At 52.6% G+C, this 22911-nt stretch overlaps 1 protein-coding gene across 1 annotated transcript in view; it reads right to left on the bottom strand.

Moving 5' to 3' along the window:
- TNS1 (tensin 1) overlaps window positions 1-22911 on the bottom strand; it is a gene marked incomplete in the record, with an annotated part of 1098810 nt that overhangs the window by 111461 nt on the left and 964438 nt on the right. Inside the window, 2 exon segments of the mRNA XM_029605104.1 lie at window positions 2932-3010; window positions 4147-4346. Of these exon segments, the coding sequence (XP_029460964.1) occupies window positions 2932-3010; window positions 4147-4346 (279 nt within the window).

Below are 22911 nucleotides of genomic sequence, written 5' to 3'. Positions count from 1 at the left end.
ACAGCAGGAACTGGAGGGCCCTCAGTTACGGATGCTGGATTAGGTTCAGGGAAGTGGGAATACATTTATGCAAGGGGGGGGGCCCTTTTTTCAACCCACCTGCCTCCCCCCTCACCGGTCCTCGAGTGTCCAAGTCCTGGTCTATGGAAACGTTGGCAACCCTACTCCACAGCCAGCTGCTCCTCTCAAAGTTCAGCCCAGCCAGCCGCCTCAGACAGAAGCCTCACTACCCCTGCGCTGGCATCGCCTTCTGCTTCACCCCCCATCCCTGCCTCCACGTCTCAGGGCCTTCCCCCACTCCAGCACATTCTCCCTGACCGTGCGCTGCACCCTCTGCTGCTTTTAGGATTCCCCAGGCCCTGCTTGCCTGCCTGCCAACTCCTGGGGAAGGGGGGCCTTGAAGTGATCCGTACCACCCACCTGCATTCCTCCAGGACTTAAGAAAAAGAAAGTTAAGCCGTGGACAAGACTGTATGCACCACCGCTGGGGAGAGTCTGGCTCGTGACAGCGTAGCTTCTCACTGAATTCCGCTTTCCCGCGTGGAGCCAGGACTGGTGCAAGAGTATCAGGCACCCCAGGCAAAGTTTACAGCCTTGCAACCCCCAGTCCCATCCTCCACGCACACGTACAGAGTTAATAATTATGCATTTGCAATAAGATTATACGTGAAAAAAAGGATGAAGTACATTTTTCTGAAGTAAAAATACCACGACATGTATAGTATATTTACATGCATTGCTGTGGTGCCAGACAGAAAACCTAGCTAAAAAAGTAAAAAAGACACTTGGAACTCGTATGGTATTAGGCCTATTGTAACATGTGGTGGGTGTGGGCCTGGCCCTCAGAAAGCCAGGAGTAAACTAAATTACAATATAGTAAACCTCCCATACCAAAACAGCACTAACTGCCAGCACTCAAACAGTAACAACCCTACCCTATGAAAAGGTAACACTGCAAGCCGTAAATTTCCTATTAGGAAAACAACCTGCCAAGCCGCTATAGATCCCTACATAGAAACTATACCATAACAGAATACCTCACTTCTGTCCGAGACAGGCATAACAGACTCACCATGACCAGGTACAGAATAAAAAGAGCTCATCATGTATAAATAAAAATAAGTACATAAATAAATAAAAACATGCAGACAAAAACTGAACTGGAAACCACAACAAACCAGATATAAAAAAACAGAAACATTAACTATGCCTCATAAAACATCAAACAATAAAACCAAGAAATATAAAATATAATAGTATAACCATACTTCAAAAAGAACAAATATTTAAAAACAGCTGAAGAACAGAATATCCCATAAATAAAAGCTCACATTTAAAAAAAAAATGATGTTTTGAAAATCTTTTTCCTTTTTGAGACACACATCAAATAGCACACGATAATTAAAATTAGTAAGGATAAAAAAACCCTGCTCCTCATACATAGGAATGTTTGATTTCCAGTCATCCTAAAATTGTCATGGATCAGCAGGAGAAAGGGGGGTGCACAAACGTTCTCCTTCCTTGCACACACATACACACACACACATACACATATGTAGGCTCCTTCTTTGTCACTCACACACAGATACGCAAGGCTTTCCCATTCTCTTTCGCTCAAACACAGGCTCCTTCTCATTCTCTCTAACACATATACACACACAAACACACAAGCAGGCTCCTCATTCTCTCTCACTCACACATTCAGCTCCTTCTCACGCTCCCTCACACACACACACAAGCAGGCTCCTTCTCACTCTCACACACACACACACACACAAGCAAGCTCCTTCTCACTCTCTCACACACACACACAAGCAGGCTCCTTCTCACTCTCTCACACACACACACACACACACAAGCAGGCTCCTTCTCACTCTCACACACACACACACACACAAGCAAGCTCCTTCTCACTCTCTCACACACACACACACACACAAGCAAGCTCCTTCTCACTCTCACACACACACACACACACACACAAGCAGGCTCCTTCTCACTCTCTCTCTCACACACACACACAAGCAAGCTCCTTCTCACTCTCTCTTTCACACTCACATACACAAGTAAGAACCTTCTCCTCTGTCTCTCTCACACACACATACACAAGCAGGCTCCCTCTTACTCTCACACACAATTGTGCATCTGCTCATGCTCTAGCAGCGGCCCCAAAGCCTCTTGCGTTTTCTTCTTCAGCCGCCTCTGGCATGGGCTCTGCCAGTGGCCGTGTGGCCCGCAGCTTTTTTAACATCTTTGGTCACTGGTGGCCTGGGCTCTAGTGGCAGCCCCGCAGCCTCTCTCATTTTCTTTGGCTACCACTGGCTTGGGCTCCCGTCGGCGGCTCTTCTGGGCCCTTCCTTCCGTGATCACCAGAGTGCGAGGACACAGCACAGAGGTCACTCTGCCAATTTGACTGGCCCACTGGGGGTTGCCTGATCCCCTGAGAGCCAACCTGTCCCCTCGTTTAAAGAAATGTTGAAGATTTCTCTTGAGACACGGTCCGGTGTTGGGAAAAAGAAGGGGGAACGTTTTATAATGCACGATAAGTGCCATGAGAGATTTCAGTGCATACAGCAAACAAAAAACATAAAAATAAGGGAACTCTGTGGATGTTTAGATTGGACCTATGATTGTAAGTAGGGCTGTAGCAGAGGCTTGATCATATATTGGCCCAACAAGCCCAGTATGATGGTCCAACATCATGGGTTACTACATGATATATATATATATATATATTGAAGAATTTCAGTGCTCAAAATAAGAAAAGAAAGTGGGAGGATTCATTGATACTTAGGTATCTGATCGCCTTCATTGAGTAGGAGCTATTAACGGGACCCGCTCTTTGGCTTGCTACGAGGGAGGGGCTGGGGGCGACTGGAGCTCTCCCCTTCCTGCTGCAGGTTTAGATGTGTGGAGGGAAAGAAATCTCACCGCCTCCAGCGGAGGGTGGGCTGCTTGGAGATGTGGTCTCCATCTCCTCAAAGGCTTCTCTGTAGCTGTGAAGGTGAGGCTGCAGGCAAGAGGAACGAAAGCCAGGGTTAATGACTTCATAGTAACACACGACCTCATCGAAACCCAATGCAAACCACAAGCACCGGCCATGGAATGCCATGGAACTTTCTAGAGAGCAAGAATGACAGACAACAGGAATCCAAATGCACTGTATCTAATGTCATGCACTATTGCTTGTTTAATGCATATCCTGCCCCAGGCTTCCTCAATGCCCATTCTGTTATGTATCATTGCTACCTTAAGGCATATTTTATCAAATATTATTGCACACTTTGGACCAAGTTTATGGATTTTGGCAAAAATGAATAAAACAAACAAAAAATCGTGCAAACTGCCTGCAAGCCAGTTTGTTTAAACATCTTTGAAACAGTATATCTTTTGCCCAAATATTGAATTTGCTTCTGGAAGGAAAATAAAGATGTTTTTGTTATTTTGCTTGCCTGGAAGTTTTCTCCTGCTCCTTTTGCACTTCCAACTCAATCACAATTGGGCTCTATTGGACTCCGGCACCATAAGCCTTCATTTACAACTACCCGGGGGTTTCCCTCTATTTTGTAAGCCCCCGACTAGCCCACCCATTGCAGGATAGTCCTTGGTCTGTAGCTCCCTCTGGAACCCAATAAGCGTGCACCCTGAGCCTGGCCACTAGGTGTCAGTACTGAGCAATGGCTGTCATTCCCCTCTTCTCCATCAAGGGCTATGAAACGCTGCCCTCTGCAGCAACTCCAGCTGCGGCCGATCCCAGGACTGTAACCCAGATTCTGCACCTACAGCACTGGCACTGGGCCAGCCAGGGCAAAGGTATGACAAGTAGAATTGTGCAAACTCTTGTACAAAATGCATTTTACTGAAAGTGCTACAATTGAAGAACTGGGCAAAAGACTCCCCAGTGCTTTTTCTACACAATTTTCTTTACATTATTTTTTTTTTCTATAGAACGTAGTCCCTTCCAGAAGTCGTAGGAGATTATAGCCTTGAGCAAAAGCTGTGCTATTTCAAAGCAAACCAACTTGAAGCTTTTGCGCCCTTCTTCTGTCCCATTCTTATGTTTGGCTTTTATTAGGAGCTATTTTCCGTGCACCGTGCCACCATTTTGAACTCCTGATGCAAACTAGTGAGAAAGTAAGCCGGCACCTCTCTGGGTCTGCCTCCGGGGTTGGCCAGGATGGTGTTGAAGACCTCGGGTGACACGCAGCGCACAGGGGATCGGACGTGGGTGGGACTCCGCACACCGCCGGGGTCCTGGGAGCTGTTGTCATATTGACCTTCGCTGGTGGTGCGTCTTCGGGCTGAGGCAAGGATCTCATCATGGCCCTTATCGTGGGAATGAACACCTGCAGGTGAAGAAACACACAATTTAGAAAGAGCAGTGCGCTTGCATTCACTAGGAAACACACTGGCAAGCTTGTGGAGATATTCTGTGAGAACAGCCTCCAGGTAACATTTCTCAGAAAGCAGGGTAAAAGAAAATTATTACTTACCTGCTAATTTTCGTTCCTGTAGTACCATGGATCAGTCCAGACAGTGGGTTATGTCCCCAATCCAGCAGATGGAGTCAGCACAAGCTTTGAGGGGGCGTATCCATATATACTACTACCCCCTCTGCAGGAGTTCAGTATCGAGTATATCAAAGCCCGAGTAGAAACCCCCGAAGGATCAAGTTTGTGGAAACAGATAATGAAAACAATTGTAACCGCAACAAGTAAACCGCAAACATCCTACCAACTTGTAGGGAGCTGTGAAAAACAGCGAAAAGAAACGACTGTGAAGACACAGAACACTGCGAGCAAGAAGTAGCGCAGAGCAGAGCAGAGCAGGATCAAGAACCCAAACGCGGTGGGCGTCTGGACTGATCCATGGTACTACAGGAACGAAAATTAGCAGGTAAGTAATAATTTTCTTTTCCCTGTACGTACCTGGATCAGTCCAGACAGTGGGATGTACCCAAGCTTCCCTAAATCGGGTGGGGTCCTGCGAGGCCTGCTCGGAGAACCTGCTCGCCAAAGTGTCCAGAGACTGAAGAGGCGAGGTGCAGACGATAGAGCCTCGAGAACGTGTGTAACGATTTCCAGGTGGCTGCCCTACAAATTTCCTGCGAGGATACCGAGCGAACCTCCGCCCAGGAAGCCGCCTGAGAACGTGTAGAATGCGCTACGATTCCGGGTGGGGGGAGTCCGACCTGCCCCAATGTAGGAAGCAGCAATGCCGGCCTTCAGCCATCTGGCAATGGCAGCCTTCGAAGCCTGAGACCCCTTCTTAGGACCGGCCCAGAGTACGAAGAGATGGTCAGAGGTCCGGAACTCGTTTGTAGCCTCCAGATAGAGGCGCAGAGTGCGCTTGACATTCAAGAGACGGAGAGACTTCGGCTCTGAGGAAGAGAAGGACAGCAACTCCACCGTCTGGTTCACATGGAATGCAGAAACCACCTTCGGAAGGAAGGAGGGAACGGTGCGAAGCGAAACTCCAGAGTCGGAGAAACGGAGATAGGGCTCTCTACACGACAGAGCCTGCAGCTCCGAGATGCGTCGAGCGGAACAGATGGCCACAAGAAATACAGTCTTGAGAGTGAGATCCTTTATCATTGCGCTGCGCAGCGGCTCGATCGGTGGTCCCGACAGGGAGCGAAGCACAAGGTTAAGACTCCAGGAGGGACAAGGGTCCCGTAACGGAGGACGCATATGCTTGACACCCTTGAGAAAACGAGCAATGTCAGGATGCTGTAGAAGAGAGCCCCCATCGCTCAACAGCGAACCAAGGGCGGCCACCTGAACCCGTAGTGAATTATAGGCGAGCCCTTTTTCCACCCCCGCCTGTAGAAACTGAAGGATCTGAGGTACAGAAGCCTTAGCGGGTCTCGTGGCCTGGCTGGTACACCACAGCTCGAACATAGGCCGCCGACGTCGATGTTTTTCGTGCCCGCAATAGCGTGGATACTACCGCCTCCGGGTAGCCCCGACGCCGGAGGCGGCGCCTCACAAAAGCCAGGCCGCAAGACAGAAGAGTTCTGCCTGCTCGAAAAATACCGGGCCCTGATGTAGGAGCTGGGGGAGGTGCCCCAGCCCGATTGGCCCGTCGATCACCAGCTGTAGCAGGTCCGCAAACCAGGGTCGCATGGGCCATTCTGGGGTGACGAAAACCACGGTCCCCTGATGGCTTTCTATTCTGCGGAGCATCCTGCCCACCAGGGGCCATGGTGGAAAAGAAAGATATGGCGGCCACGGGAGGACCAGGGCATCCACTCCCTCCGCGCCGTGCTCTCTCCGGCGACTGAAGAAGCGTGGAGCCTTGGCGTTGAGAGCGGACGCCATCAGATCTAAGTGGGGGGCCCCCCACCGATGGACGAGAAGTTGCATCGCTTTGTCGGAGAGAGATCACTCTCCTGGGTCCAGCAGTTGACGACTGAGGAAGTCCGCCTGGACGTTGTCCACCCCGGCGATGTGCGAGGCCGCTAGCCGGACGAGATGACGCTCCGCCCATTGCATCAGCAGCGCCGCCTCGAGCGCGACCTGCGGGCTGCGCGTGCCTCCTTGTCGGTTGATGTAGGCCACGGTGGTAGCGTTGTCCGATAGGATTCTGACCTCCCGGTTCCGAAGAAGCGGGAGGAAATGTCGCAGAGCTAGCCGGACCGCTCTGGTTTCCAGACGGTTGATTGACCACTTCACCTCCACCGTGGACCACGTCCCCTGCGTGGCGCTTCGATCGCAGACTGCACCCCAGCCTGCTAGACTGGCGTTGGTGGTCACCACCACCCAATTTGGCAGATCGAGGGACATGCCACGGGCCAGGTTCGATGGATCCAACCACCAGCCCAGACTGTCCCTGGCATTCCGCGGGAGCGGGAGAATCATCTGGTAGTCCTGCGATACTGGTTTCCAGCGGGAGAGGAGCACCCACTGTAAGGTCCTGAGGTGCGCGAAAGCCCAAGGTACAAGGTCGATGGTGGACCCCATCACTCCCAGAAGTTGCCGGTAGTCCCAGGGGATGGGCTCTGGTAACGCAGAGAACCGTCGTGTGTGATCTCGCAAGGATTGAGCCTTGTCCTGGCGCAGAAAAACTTTGCCCAGCCGGGTGTCGAAGGTCGCCCCCAAAAAATCCAAGCGTTGCGAGGGCATGAGGGAGCTCTTGGAGAAGTTCACTACCCATCCCAGGGAATGTAGAAACCGTACTACTCGAGTCACAGCTGAGCGTCCCTGATCGAATGACTTCGCCCGGATGAGCCAGTCGTCCAGATAAGGATGAACCTGGTTGCCCTCCTTCCGGAGAGCTGCAGCCACGACTACCATAATCTTGGTGAAGGTGCGCGGCGCCGTCGCCAATCCGAACGGGAGAGCCGTGAACTGAAAATGCTGATCCAGAATTTTGAAACGAAGGAAACGGTGGTGGTCCGGGCGGATGGGGATGTGCAGGTAGGCCTCCGTTAAGGCCAGGGAGGCGAGGAACTCCCCCCGATGCACCGCCGCAATCACTGACCGGAGCGTTTCCATACGGAACCGAACGACTCGAAGGGATTTGTTGACTTCCTTGAGATCTAGAATAGGCCGGAAGGCACAGTCCTTCTTTGGCACGACGAAATAGATGGAATAGTGGCCCGAGCCCACCTCTCCGAAGGGCACGGGCGCAATAGCGCCTATCTCCCGGAGTCTGTCCAGAGTCAGCTGCACCGCTCTTCTCTTGAGGTCCGAGCCACAGGGAGAAAAGATGAACCTTCCCTGCGGGGGGTGGACAAATTCCAATGCGTAGCCGTGTTTTATGGTATCCAGGACCCACTGGTCCGAGGTGATCCGCGCCCACTCCGCGTAGAAATATGTTAGCCGGCCCCCAATCCTGGGGACCGGGGAGTGGGCGAGACTGGCATCATTGTGAAGACTTGGTAGAGGGGTTCCCGGGTCCGGGAGTAGTGCGTGCGGGCCAACGCCCGCGAAAGGAGCGCGACCAGGGCTGAGACCTGGGGGCGGATGGCCGGGAGCCCGCCTGTCTGTATCCCCTGTAGCGCCGCTGTGCTCTGGCTCTGGTCCGAGAAGAAGAAAACGCTCTGGATGGTTGAAACCTATCCTCCAGCAGCCGATGAACAGCATTCTCCCTCAGGGACTTGATGATCTGATCCAAATCCTCCCCGAAGAGGAACTTGCCCCTGAAGGGAAGAGAGCCCAGACTGGACTTAGAGGACGTATCAGCTGCCCAGTTGCGTAGCCACAGTAGTCGTCGTGCCGCCACTACCGATACCATGGATCTTGCGAGGACCCGAAAAAGGTCGTACGAGGCGTCCGCCCCATACGCCACTGCGGCTTCTAGCTGATCCGCCTGGGCAGCCTCATCGGCCGGCAGGTTCTGAGACGTGAGGAGTTGTTGCACCCAAAGGAGACTAGCCCGCTGGGCAAGCGAACTGCACATCACCGCCCGCATACCCAGCGCGGAGACCTCGAAGACCCGCTTAAGGTAAACTTCCAACTTACGATCCTGTGTGTCCCGCAATGCCGCACCTCCCGTTACTGGGATAGTCGTCCTCTTCGTGACCGCCGACACTGCGGAGTCCACCTTTGGGACCTTGATGTGGTCCAGAAAATCTTCAGGGAGCGGGTACAGCTTTTCCATGGCCCGGCTGCCCTTCAGGGAGGCCTCCGGGGTGTCCCATTCCCTGGTGAGAAGTTGTAAGAACGAGTCATGAATGGGAAAAGCCCGAGCCCTCGGCCGGAGTGCCGCCAGGACTGGATCTCCCTTCTTTGAAGAAGTGACGACAGTGGGAGCTACTGGGGCAGGCGGGTCCGGTGGCGGGTCCAGATCCAATTTCTGAATGATCTGCGGGATGAGGTCGTCCAGCTCTTCCCTCTGGAAGAGGCGTAGGGTACGTGGATCATCCCCTTCTTGCGTGCCGTCCCCTTGACCCCCGTCCGGGAGGTCAGGTCCCTGTCCCGCTGGGTCTGGCACCGCCTCCACTGCCGCGGGCGCAGATCGGACCCGGGTAGGAGGGCGGGAGGCCCCCGCTCCTGGAGGGTCGGGGGGGGCCGGGGCCGAGGGCAACATCCGTGGGATCTTAGGTGGGGGGGGTCCCACAGGCGTTTCCAGTCCCTGCAGATAAGCGGTATGCATGAGCAGGATAAACTCCGGAGAGAACCCCGGCCTGCTCGGGTGCGCTTCGAGGGGCGGCGTGGTTCCTGCTCCCTGGCTCTGGGTGCTTGGTTCCTGCACCAAAATCGGGGGAGCACCCCTGCTTGTAGAATCCTCTAGAGAGCCGTTATCCCTCGTGGCCTGCGCCTCAGGGTGCTCAGAATGTAAAATGGCCGCCGTTCCCGCCAAAAATGGCGGAGTGGCCAGCCCGAGCCGCCCGGGCAAAAAAGAGAAATCAGTAAGGGACTGTGAGGTACCTTCCCCCCCGGGAAGGCATAGTGCACAGATGCCCTCCCGGGAAATCCGGGACCCCGGGTCGCCGCAGGCCGCACAGCGTGACGGCCGTGGCATCGGGATCGCCGGAGGAGAGAGGAAAAACGGCGCCAAAAATGAGAAAAAGCCTCGGGGGGGGGGGGGGGGGGGCACGCGCACAAAACGCCGCTGCGGGGGGGGGGGGGGGGGGGGTCCGGGCAGCCCGCACTGCCCGCTGTCCGAAAATAGAGGAGGGTGCCCTGGGGGGGGGGGGGGGGGGCCTTCCCGGCCACACAACCCGCCCCAGACGTCTTTCCCTAAGCGCCGCAGCAGCCCACGAGGAGCTGCAAAATGGCCGTGGGTGAAGGAGTGTAAAACGAAGAGGCCGGCTCCACCGGCTTTCGCGGGCACCGGGGGCTGTGCTGTGAAGGAAAAACTACAAAGGAATAAAACCAACTTACCCCTGGCTGCAAAGAGAAATAAACAGCACGGCCCGCAGAGAAGAGACAAGGAAGATAAGTCACTCCCCAAAAGGTGAAAGGACCCTGCCTTACTATTTTTTTTTTTTTTTTTTGAAAACTTAAGACAAACTTGATACAAACTTGATCCACGAGAAAAAGACAGCAACAAGCCAGACAATCAAGCCGAAGAGTGAGAAAGAAGGAAAAGGAGGAGAAGCCTGATTCCCCTACTCGCATCTGCTGGAGTCAGAAGATACTGAACTCCTGCAGAGGGGGTAGTAGTACTTATGGTGACGCCCCCTCAAAGCTTGTGCTGACTCCATCTGCTGGATTGGGGACATAACCCACTGTCTGGACTGATCCAGGTACGTACAGGGAACAGTGCCATGCTAATTCATTTAGGTTTTCATAGCCTGCTTTTTGGCACTGCAAGGCGTACATCAGAGCGGATTACATTCAGGTACTGCAGGCATTTCCCTATCCCCACAGGGCTTGTAATCTAAGTTTTTGTACCCGTGGCAGCGGAGGGTAAAGTGACCTGTCCAAGATCACACGGAGTGACAGTGGGACTTCAACCAAGCTTTCCGCATTAACCATCAGGCTAGTCCTCCACTCCCACACATTTGCGCGACTGTAAAGGAAAACCATAACAGCACCACCTGTCTGGAAGTCCAATCCATCAAAATATGTTAAAATAACAACCGGGCCACAACACAGTAACGGAGCAAAGTCCAGGGGCGCGGACTCTTAGCCGGCTCTGTGGCCCCCTCCCCAGGGGAAGGCAAACAGACACTGAAATCATCACTTTCACCGCTCCCCAAAATGGCATTTCCCTAGACTTAAAACCTAGGGGGTCCATTTTCGAGTGACCTAGCGTTCAGAGTTGTGCGGCTAGACCTGCCCCATAAAAAGCTGAACACGGCTGAGCAGCTAAACTTAGCAGTCTTGAGAGCCAAGGTCAGGTCAGAGGCTGAAAGATGGGGAACCCTCCATCGAGCGCCCAGCTTAGGAAAGCAAAGCTGGTCCTACAATAGGCAGTGTGTAACTAGACAAGCTGATTTGGGAGAACTTGCAAACCTAGTTACTTAGAATCAGCTGAAAAGCCACCTAAACTTCGATGCCAAAATTGAGCTGTGTGGGTCAGGTCTTCAGCTGCGGCTGCAACCCGATGCCTAAGCAGATCAGGAGACCCACAGACCGCTTTGCTCCCCAATAACTCATCAAATGCGTCTCCTTATCAGCTGATTCAGGCTACCAGGCACACCGCAGCCCTGGCTGTCTGAACCGCACTTCATTACTGGAGAAAAGTTAAGGAGATTTCAGCCCTGGGAATATATAACATATTCACGGAAATCTAAGGATGTCGGAGATCCGTGCTGTATTTATGCAGCCTCAAATTGCAAGCTTAATATTAGAAAATATTCCATGGATTCTGTGTTTTCCTTCTCAAACTTGAGGCACGGCACCTGTGAGCCTTTGCAGAAATGGTGCATTGGCATTCTTCGGTTTTTTTTAAAACCCACATCTGCTCCAAAATCAACAATCTTAAGGAGCGTCTTGGAGCAGCTGAGGTCCAAAATCTGCTGGCAGCCGCGTAAGTCTGACAGCGCTCGTGAGATGCTTCTCCTGGTTCGCCTGTGCTCCTGGCCTGCCTTTGTAATTCATCCTACGCTGTGCGAGCGTCAGCCCTGTACACCGCTGTGGGCTAGTGATTCTCACATGGAAAGGCGGTATATAAAACAATAATAATAATAATAATAATAATAATATATCACCCCGGGTTTTCTTTAAGGGTTAAGCCATTTATAGACTGGAATCTGTTCCTTAGTGAAGTTGTGGCTGAAGGACCCTTGGGCATGTAAAATAAATAAATAAATCGATAAATAAATCGGATCTCCATGGCCAGAAGGGCTCCGGATGTGTACGGAAGTGACAGCCCTAGACCGCACCAAGTTCAGGATAATTCTCCCAAGGGTTGACATCCTTACGTAAACCAGAATCACCACTTTCCAGTTTATGGCACCACAAGCCCCCCCAACGGTATTCATTTCCCCTGCAAGCCTACGTGTGCGCTGGTGGTGACTGCCGGACAGAGCGCGGGTGTCACTGGGGGCGAGGAAGGTATGCGGAGCTCACTGATCCCTGGTGCGCACCCCCCACGGTGTGGCACTAACCCGGAGGAAGGTATGCGGAGCTCACTGATCCCTGGTGCGCACCCCCCACGGTGTGGCACTAACCCGGAGGAAGGTATGCGGAGCTCACTGATCCCGGCACTAACCCGGCCGCAGGTCTGCCTCCAAGAATGTGGGCTGTCGCTGTGCGATTGCACACGGTGCCCGCTCAGAGAAATCGGAGACGGCCTGCGGGCAGCCATTCCCTGGCCGCCTTTTCTTTAAGGAGCAAACTACTCCTCGACTCAGGGTGCTCCAGGATTAGGTGTCTCTTGGAGTTAAGGGTAGTGTCAGGGAAAGCAAACATCTGGTGGACGGTAATTCACTCGTGTCCAGCGGCCCTGACAGGGCCACCCATTTCACTATAGTGCAGGGAAGGTAGCTATCACATGAGGTGTTGCAGGTTCCCAAACAGTTAGCAGGGAGCTCGGTGAATCTTTTCCAAAGCTTCTTGCTGACAGCTTCCGAATTTCGGCGCCAAGGAAAGGAGAAAAGAAGGGTTTAAGAAAACTGCAAGCTAACAGCTCTCTTTCCCCTGCTGAAAGCCCTTACAGGACAGTAAATCATTAGGCACTCTGGATCCAGTTACAGTAAGGAGGCGAAATGCTGCTTCTCAGAGACATCACGCTCCCTGGCCCATCCTCGTCTCAGGTGCCAGGCCACTGATAACAGCTGTGTGCTGCCCACCTGCAGCCAGACCGGCCAGAAGCGGGAGCCGCACGTCAGCTCCTGCCTGGATCACGCCTTCCTGCTGTCTGTTAAGTCAATCCATGACGGGGTATTGTGCAGCAACTTCAGGCGAGCGCAAACCTGGAGACATGCGTGCAGCTCGTGTGCAACAAGCACGGCACACGCGTGTGCATGAGGTCTGCGCACGGCACTGCAATGTGTGCATACTGCATACAGTAAGCACGTCTGCAATGTGTGCACACAGTCAGTGTACAGTGAGCGGCCCACATCCCTGCAACGTGTGGAGATGGTCTGTGGAGAGGAGGCAGTACACGCCTGTTCATGTACAGCACAGAGCAAGGGTGGGGAAGCAGAGGAATGATCGGAAACTGGCGACATCTACACTGTGCTGGAATAGGGCAAGAAGTATCACTGTGAGGGGCTGGAATAATGCAGGATAAGGGGCTGAGACTGCAGAAAGTGGTGCACAGACTGGCTGGGATAGTGTGGTCAGAGCAGTGAAGGAAGTAGCACCATGAGCAGCTGAGACAGTGCCGGAAGAAGCACTATGGGGGCTGGGATTGTGCAGGAGGTAGTACAATGAGCAGCTGGGACACTGCAGGAACAGGCACTGCAGAGTGGAGCACTATGGGAGGGCTGGATAAAAGCCAGAAGTGGTACTATGAGCGGCCAGGACAGTATAGAAAAAAGCACTATAAGGGGCTGAAACAGTGCAGAAAGTAGCAATATAAGGGACTTTTACAATGTAGAATGTAGCGCTATAAAGGGCTGTACAATGCAGGATGTAACACTATAAAGGGCTGTACAATGCAGGAAATTATGAGTGGCTGAGACAGTGCAGGAAGTGGCACTATAAGGGGCTGGAATAATAATGTGGTTCGTGCAGTTAGTATAGCTGTGTTTAAAAAAGGATTGGATAAGTTCTTGGAGGAGAAGTCCATTACCTGCTATTAAGTTCACTTAGAGAATAGCCACTGCCATTAGCAATGGTTACATGGAATAGACTTAGTTTTTGGGTACTTGCCAGGTTCTTATGGCCTGGATTGGCCACTGTTGGAAACAGGATGCTGGGCTTGATGGACCCTTGGTCTGACCCAGTATGGCATTTTCTTATGTTCTTATGTAAAGTAGTAGCACTATAACGGGTTAGAAAAATCAAGGAAGTAGCACTGTGAACAGCTGAGCCAGGAAGCAGCACTATGGGGGCTGGGATAGTGTAGGCAGTGAAAGTATGAGGGGCTAGGATAGTGTAGGCAGTGAGAGTGTGAGGGGTTAGGATGTAGCACTATGAGAGGCTGGGACAGCACATGTAGTGGCACCACGGTGCAGGCAGTAGCACTATGAACAGCTGAGCCAGGAAGCAGCACTATGGGGGCTGGGATAGTGCAGGCAGTGATAATGTGAGGGGTTAGGATGTAGCACTATGAGAGGCTGGGACAGCATATGTAGTGGCACCATGGTGCAGGTAGTAGCACTATGAACAGCTGAGCCAGGAAGCAGCACTATGGGGGCTGGGATAGTGCAGGCAGTGAAAGTATGAGGGGTTAGGATGTAGCACTATGAGAGGCTGGGACAGCATATGTAGTGGGACCAAGGTGCAGGTAGTAGCACTATGAACAGCTGAGCCAGGAAGCAGCACTATGGGGGCTGGGATAGTGTAGGCAGTGACAGTATGAGGGGTTAGGATGTAGCACTATGAGAGGCTGGGACAGCCCACGTAGTGGCACCACGGTGCAGGTAGTAGCACTATGAACAGCTGAGCCAGGAAGCAGCTCTATGGGGGATGGGATAGTGCAGGCAGTGACAGTATGAGGGGTTAGGATGTGGCACTATGAGAGGCTGGGACAGCACATGTAGTGGCACCACGGTGCAGGTAGTAGCACTATGAACAGCTGAGCCAGGAAGCAGCTCTATGGGGGATGGGATAGTGTAGGCAGTGACAGTATGAGGGGTTAGGATGTAGCACTATGAGAGGCTGAGACAGCACATGTAGTGGCACCACGGTGCAGGCAGTAGCACTATGAACAGCTGAGCCAGGAAGCCGCACTATGGGGGCTGGGATAGTGCAGGCAGTGACAGTATGAGGGGTTAGGATGTAGCACTATGAGAGGCTGGGACAGCACATGTAGTGGCACCACGGTGCAGGTAGTAGCACTATGAACAGCTGAGCCAGGAAGCAGCTCTATGGGGGATGGGGATAGTGTAGGCAGTGACAGTTTGAGGGGTTAGGATGTAGCACTATGAGAGGCTGAGACAGCACATGTAGTGGCACCACGGTGCAGGCAGTAGCACTATGAACAGCTGAGCCAGGAAGCCGCACTATGGAGGCTGGGATAGTGCAGGCAGTGACAGTATGAGGGGTTAGGATGTAGCACTATGAGAGGCTGAGACAGCACATGTAGTGGCACCACGGTGCAGGCAGTAGCACTATGAACAGCTGAGCCAGGAAGCCGCACTATGGGGGCTGGGATAGTGCAGGCAGTGACAGTATGAGGGGTTAGGATGTAGCACTATGAGAGGCTGAGACAGTACAGGAAGTGTCACCACGGTGCAGGCAGTAGCACTATGAGGGATTTGAATTTTGAGAAAGACCATTTTTACTGCCGGTTAAAGATATCCAGATAACTTTAGGACAGGCATTCGACCCAGCAACCTTTGTCCATGCACTGCCGAATACATGCGCTTCAGAGACAACATGAAAAGCCTCATCTTTCCCTCCCCCCTGCCCCCTTTTTTTACCCAGGTACATCCTGCCTTTCCAACGGAAAGGAAGCTGTAGAACCAGGGGTAACAACATGAAGCGCCAAAAGAGGAAGATCCAGAAGCAGCGTCAGGAACTGCTTCTGTGCAGGGAGGAGGAGAGAGAGACTTCAGAACAGCATGGGAGAGGCACAGGGGATCCCTGGCAAGGAGGCGCCGGGCAGCCTTGACTGAGCGACCCTTGCAGCCCCGGGCAGCTTCCCGGAAGGCAAGGGTTACCCTGCACAGAGGGGACAGAGCGGGACGGGGGATTGGGCTGCGTACGGGGGATCTGATCCCCTTTGGGCAGGTGCAGATGCAGTCACCGCTGCCCTTTCCAGCAGGGCTGAGAGCGGCTTGCTGGCCAGGGAGCAGATCTCTTCCAACGCCCATCAAACACCACTCTTTCCAGGACAGCATTTGGGAACTTTCAATGCATCTGAAAAATAAATTGGGCTAAACCCTGTGAAGAGGCAGACCTCCTCCGAGTGAGCGGACACGGGGAGGGGGGGGGGGGTTACCCGCAGCGCGGCTCCCACCGAAGGCCTGCGCGCCGCTCCCCTGGAGCTGGCGGGCTCTCTCTCTCTCTCTCTTCTCGGACACCTTCTATTCGGCCAGCGCGAGGTTTTGGCTGTGGGGAGTCCGGCAGGTACCTGCCATGAGCTGTCGGGTGCCTTTCATTATAACCACCTCTCACGGGCATGGATGCTTCCCGCTCCTTCCAGCTGGATCAGAACCAGAGCTGGGATCCGCCACCCAGAACCTCCATTCACAACCTCCCGGGAATTACCCCCCGAGGTTTTATAACCCCCTTCTCCCAACACAGCCTGGGGGCAGAGGTCATTCACCTTCAGGAATCTCACAATCCTGGGCCCTGAATCCGATCAATCACTGTCACCCTTAAGCAATGACCAAGACTCCCTGCCACCACGGGCAATGCGAACGTCCTCTCCGCAGCATCCCCAGTCCTAGCTGCTCTGGGAAGTGCAAACACCTGACTTGCTGATCCAACCGGGGGACCTTCTGCGTGGCAGCGTGCAACACGGCCACTGACCTACCAGCTGCATCACTTCACAGGGTTTTAAGAATCCCTTTTTCCACTGTCCATGCTGTATTCATGCTTTACGTGGATTAGTGTGACACCTGCATGGGGCTCTGATGAAGATTCTTTCTTTATCTGACTGTGCTGTATTCATGATTTACCTGTATCAGTGTGGCGCTCGCATGGGGTCCTGATAAAGATCCTCTCTTCACCTGACCGTGCTGTATTCATGATTTACGTGTATCAGTGTGGCGCTCGCATGAGGCCCTGATGAAGATCCTCTCTTCACCTGACCGTGCTGTATTCATGATTTACGTGTATCAGTGTGGCGCTCGCATGAGGCCCTGATGAAGATCCTCTCTTCACCTGACCGTGCTGTATTCATGATTTACGTGTATCAGTGTGGTGCTCGCATGAGGTCCTGATGAAGATCCTCTCTTCGCCTGACTGTGCTGTATTCATGATTTACCTGTATCAGTGTGGCGCTCGCATGAGGTCCTGATGAAGATCCTCTCTTCGCCTGACTGTGCTGTATTCATGATTTACCTGTATCAGTGTGGCGCTCGCGTGAGGTCCTGATGAAGATCCTCTCTTCACCTGACTGTGCTGTATTCATGATTTACCTGTATCCGTGTGGCGCTCGCGTGGGGTCCTGATAAAGATCCTCTCTTCACCTGACCGTGCTGTATTCATGATTTACGTGTATCAGTGTGGTGCTCGCATGAGGCCCTGATGAAGATCCTCTCTTCACCTGACTGTGCTGTATTCATGATTTACGTGTATCAGTGTGGTGCTCGCATGAGGCCCTGATGAAGATCCTCTCTTCACCTGACTGGGCTGTATTCATGATTTACGTGTATCAGTGTGGCGCTCGCATGAGGTCCTGATGAAGATCCTCTCTTCGCCTGACTGTGCTGTATTCATGATTTACCTGTATCAGTGTGGCGCTCGCATGAGGTCCTGATGAAGATCCTCTCTTCACCTGACTGTGCTGTATTCATGATTTACCTGTATCCGTGTGGCGCTCGCGTGGGGTCCTGATGAAGATCCAGCCTTCAGCTATAACATTGTTAACAGGCAGAGCATGATTATTGTTACTTGTTGAAATAGTGCACAGGGAAATAACCTTCTTGCAGGAAGAGAATGACAGAACGTTCCCTGTAGCATTGGATCCACTGCAGTAAGGGTCTGCTGGGAGGTTAAGTGCAGCTGATCCTGTCTGCCTGTGTCACGAGAAAGGCTCAAATGTTTGTACCTTCAACTTATGTAACCCAGTGGGTGGAACATAAGAAATGCCATGCTGGCTAAGACCAAGATCCAACGAGCCCAGCATCCTGTCTGGATTGAAAGTACCAGGCAGATCCCAAAAATCGCTCTGTTTCCTGTTCCTCACTCCTAGGGATAATAGTTTTTTTCAGATTGCCTGGTTAATATTTTTCCGCCAAGACCTTGTTTAGACCTCTTTTAGACTCTGCTAGGCTACGTACGTAGTGCTAACAAATAATACAATTGCAAACAGGATGTTTTTCTTTTCTCTATCAGTCAATCGTGCTTCTAGGCAACAATTTTAATTTAGGGGTAGAGGGAGAGGAACACCACGTTCTTCAGTGTCAGTGGAAGTTTCTCCTTTCGGGATTTGAACTCGCCCGGTACTGGATTGCGGCCGGTAATCCAAAGGTGGAGCAGCAGTGCCAAGCCCCTAGCGTGCAGACGCTGTTACTCATGGCGGCCGGTGACGGCTGAGGACACCTCAGGGGCCTAGCGACTATTCCCCTTTGATTTTTTTTGTTTTTTTGTCTCTTGAGATGCATCTCACCCTATGACGCTTCCGTTTTCTGCTTGTGCAAACAGCAGGGGCCGGCCTGTCCCATAAGCAAGGTAAGGAAGGTGTAAGCCTTACATACATCGCTGATTTGTCTGACGGATATCAAAGTTCAACGAGATTCTACATTTCTCAGAAAAAAAAACAAACCAAAACCCTTTGTTATAGCTGCACATGTCCAGCTGAAGGGCATTCCAGTGTCCTGGGGGATTCATTGAAACTGGGTAGGAAGTGGAGGCAGAGTAGTCGGAATGCCACATCTCTCACTACAGAGACTGAGGGCACCGTGGCCATGCCCTCCGTTGCAGTACTATGCATGCATGCATAGTATGCATGCATGCATACTATGCATGCTTGCTGCTGCTCCCGAAGCACTGTAGTGATGGTGGAAGGATCCCCAGGCAGCTGCGATGCTGCCCAGACGGGACAGCAGCAGGGAGTTTTGTAGCTGGCAGGGAAATGTCAAGCGCATTTTTTTTGTTATTTGGAGATGAGAGCAGGGCTGTTGGAAGGGGTGGGCACGACGGTTCGGTGTCATTAGAAGGTAGCATCATGAGAGGGGACCCCCACTGTGCCTCGCTGGCTGGGAGGTGAGTTTAAATGTGGTGTTGCCCGCTCTGACTCATTTAGTGCAGCAGATCGGGCTGGTACCCCCTGTGAACAGCCGTGAACAATTTTCCAACACCTAGGAGGGAGGGTGGCACGGGATGCAGTGCCACGAGAGCCGCAAACAACGGGGGCAGAGCTCGAGGGCGCTGTCAGCACAGGGAACTTCCAAAGCCAAACACTGTGTGTGCTCCCTCGGAAAGCCGAGCACAGGCCATGGGAGGGCCTAAAACCGCCTGCAAAATGGCCCCCCGAAAAGGCCGAGGAAGAGAGGGAAAGAGGACGAATGAAAAGGAAAAACAAGAAAGGGAGAGTAGGCAGCGGTGACTCTTGGACGCACAGCTGGAAGACTTGTTAAAAAGGTCAGCTCTCGCCTCCCCAAAAAACGCCCCCCCCCCCCTCCTCCTCCAGAGGAATTCTTTTTCCCTTCTTTGCAAGCTCAACTGCCTTGTTGCCCAGCCCCAAAGGCACTGCAGACGGGGTGTGGGAGCCGAGAGGCCGGCTGGCAGCCGTGCTGCAAGGATCCGAGGAAGCATTCGTTTACATTCGTTTTTCTACCGCGTGCAGGAGTTAGCCAGGGGGGAAGGAGATCACTTTTGGTCCGTGCCTCCCCCGCTGGAGCTACGGCTGCTTTAAGGGGCAAGCGGAAACGGAGAGCCTACCCTCTGGTCATTTTTCTTAAATGCAATGAGGAGGACCCCCCCCCCCCCTTACGCCCTATCCCTACAGCCGCGGCCGAAGCTCTGGCCTGCAGCACCACAGAGCAGAAGCAATGCCAGGAAAGTGTGCACGAGGCTCACGGAAATTAACGGGAGGGGGACACAAAGCATTCCCGGCCCACGCAGGGCCCGGGGGCTCTCAGCCTGCAAACCAGCCCAAGGCCCGAGCGCCCTGCAAATACCTCCTGTGCAATCTTTCCCCTTCCCTCCTCTGGTGTTACAAGCTCAGCCAGAGGGCAGGGCGCCTCGCTCACCCCCCCCCCCCCCTCGTTTTCTGATCCATTAAAAAAAAAAAAAAAAAAAAAAAAAGCCCACACACACGAAAATAAATAAAAAGGAGCCATTGTTTGGGAGCCAAGAACAGGATTCCGGGCCGAGCGATGGAAAAGGGAGGTGGGGGTGAAACGGAAAGGCAAACTTCTTGCAGAGTTTTCATTTTCCAATCACTGATGCTGGGTACTTGAAAAGGGGAAAAAAACCCCCAAAAAGCTTAGTCTAAAAATAGGGATTTTTTTTTTTTTTAACCCTGATGGATTTAAGAACAAAATTACAAGCAGATGAGCCTCCTGTCCCAGGCAGAGCGACAGGGAGGATGAGGAAGGAACACAGAGTTCCCCCAAAGGGATTCCCTGGCCAATGCACATCGTCAGGAGTAATGTTTGCTCCTGGGGCTTTACCCAGGGAAATCCATTTGTCTAAGGGAAGGAATAAAATGATCTTATCCCACTAATTCTTGGCTGGCTTTATTTATTTATTTGTTTGTTTTTAAGGGGGAGGAAGTCAGAAGCAGAGGTTGCAGACGCTGTGGTAATTTAAGATGCTAAAATCCCACTTATTAAAGGAAAGGATTGCTTTCCTTCAGCCCTGCTAACATGAACTCTCCGTCTTATTTCGGAAGGTTTGCAGAACTAACAGGTGAAACGATCTGCCCTGCCCTCGGTTCCATCGCCGAGTTGGGTTTTTCCGGGCTCCAGCTGGCAGGGGCCGGGGGAAGCCGCGGAGGCAGTGCACACAGCCGCCAGCAGGGGGCGCGCCACGGGCTCTGCGTAAGGGAGACACCCCGTGGTCGGCGGATTCAGGGCCCCAGAAGGACCATGGCTGCAAGACCGGGCCTACGTAAAATCGGGGGCACTATCTCCAGCGAAGGCTCCAGGCGCCGGATCCTGGCCCAGATTCTGATGTCAGCTGGAAGTGTGAACGAATGGGAGGGAACGCGTCAAATAAAAAAACCAAAAAAACGCTCTAAGGAAGAGCAAACATCCTCTACCTAAAGAGAGAGGTCTTTTTATTGGATGCATAAACGCAAGCTCTGTAGCCCATTTGCATAACAAACCTGCAGAAATACTGACATGCAAATATCCCCTGATTTATTCCCCTCCCCCCTCCTTGTTTTAAAATGCAACCCGACTCGTGTGGCTGGGAAGCATTTCACCAGGGGCTTAAATTTAGGAACTCAGCCCTAGTCAGCTTTAGAAAGGGCCGATTTATCAGCCTTAAGTGCAACAGTTAGGAGCTTAAACTCTTTGAAGACTGGCCCCTACCTCTCCTGAGGGCAAAGGGTAGGTAAATGTTCTGGGCTCCCACTTAAGTTGAGCCCCTGGAGACAGGCGTCGCTGGGTAAATGGGAATCTCTCCTGCGGCCCGAGCGTACCAGCCCTGCACCGGCGCTGCCATCGGGCGCTGGAGAAACGTGATCGGCCGACAGCGAGATGATGGAGCTTCTCCTCTGCCCAAGCCTAGCCCCGCTGCTCTATGATGCCGCTTTTTTTTTTTTTTTTTTTGCCCCCACCGTTGCTCCGTCCTCTTTTCCCCTGTTACAGAAGCAGATCCTGCCGGGGGGGCTTTCTGGTCCCCTGGCTAGCATCCCAAGGATTGCTGCTAACCAGAGAGGCTGGAAAACAGCCCTAACCTCTTCAGCCTTTCCTCATAGGGGAAGCTGTTCCATTCCCCTTTATCATTTTGGTCGCCCTTCTCTGTACCTTCTCCATCGCAACTATAATCGGGAGACACCGACAAGCAGGGCCGGATGTCTGGCTGTGGGAGCTGCGCGGTTGCAAAGGAGCCGGCCTCCTCTCCTGGATCCGGCCTCTGGGCTGAAGAATCGACGGCCCGAGTGCTGCTGCTGCTGCCCCCCCCCCCACTGACAGGAGCGCGGGACCTCTGAATGCTGCTTCCTCTCTCCCATGCGCTGCACTCTTTGAGCTGCACTCCGGGGGGTGAGGGGAGAGGTGCCGGTGGCAAGGAGCGGCATTTAGAAGTGCCGAGCCCCCCCCCCCCCAGCTCTGCTCTCCTGTGGGCCGGGTCAGGAATGCAAAGTCCGAGCCAGGGAGAGAGAGATGGAAGGAGGCAGAGGTGCCGGCAGGAGTGAAGCTGGAGGGGGGAGGCGGGCGCCAGTTGCAGTTTAACCGAGAGCCTGCACTGCTGAGAAAGGGGGAACCCCAGGAAGGAGGGGAGGGGGTGCGTCCTGAGGGAAGGATGGAAGGAGAGCAGACCAACACCGCTGCTGTCCCTGGAGGATGATCCGGGCACCAGGCGCCTGTAGGGCTCAGTTTTCAGACAGCTTAGCCCAACTTTTAGAGGTAGGGTCCTAAATTGGCTCTTCCCTAAATCTACTACGGCTGAGTTCATAAATTTAGGCCCCTAATTTCACTAGACTCTTAAATTTAGGGCCTTAAAAATTTAGAGGCTAAGTTAGGTGCCCATTTGTGGCCGAATTTAGGAACCTACGTTTTCAGGAGAAAATTCACGTACATTGAGGTCCCTAAATCTTAGTCCCTTAACATAGGCCTGCTCTTCATTTGCCTGGATTTAGGCCCCTAAGTTAGGCGCTTAGTGGATTAACTCAGGGAATTTAGCCGTTTGTAGTCTTTATCTATTCTAGGCTTCTTACCTTAATTCTTTAAGCTTTCTCTCTGGTTTTTTTATACTGTTAATTGTTTTATTCCTTTCAGAGATTTTAATTTTATTGATCAAGATATTATTTGTATTTTTATTCTATCTTTTATATTTTAGTTTATTTGAATTTATTATTATTTTGATTTTAATTTTTATGGCTGTAAACCGCTTTGTTCAATCTTTGATTGGAAAAACGGTATATAAATGTGTTAAATGTCACGGGCGCATCCGCCACGCCGCTGACGGGCCGAAGGTTTGGAGACCCTCGGGTATTATCGTAGGCGAAAGGAGCGCGGCCGTCTCTAGAGCAGGTGGTGTGAGCCCTTGAGCCACACCGTGGGAGGTGAGCCGGTGCAAGCATGGTGAGGCAGGCAGGAACAGAAGCAGGGGATAAGGA

Source organism: Rhinatrema bivittatum, chromosome 6, assembly GCF_901001135.1.
Source record: "Rhinatrema bivittatum chromosome 6, aRhiBiv1.1, whole genome shotgun sequence".
Taxonomy (NCBI): domain Eukaryota; kingdom Metazoa; phylum Chordata; class Amphibia; order Gymnophiona; family Rhinatrematidae; genus Rhinatrema; species Rhinatrema bivittatum.
Note: the sequence above shows the minus strand (reverse complement) of the source record. Positions and strands in the feature narration are given on the sequence as shown.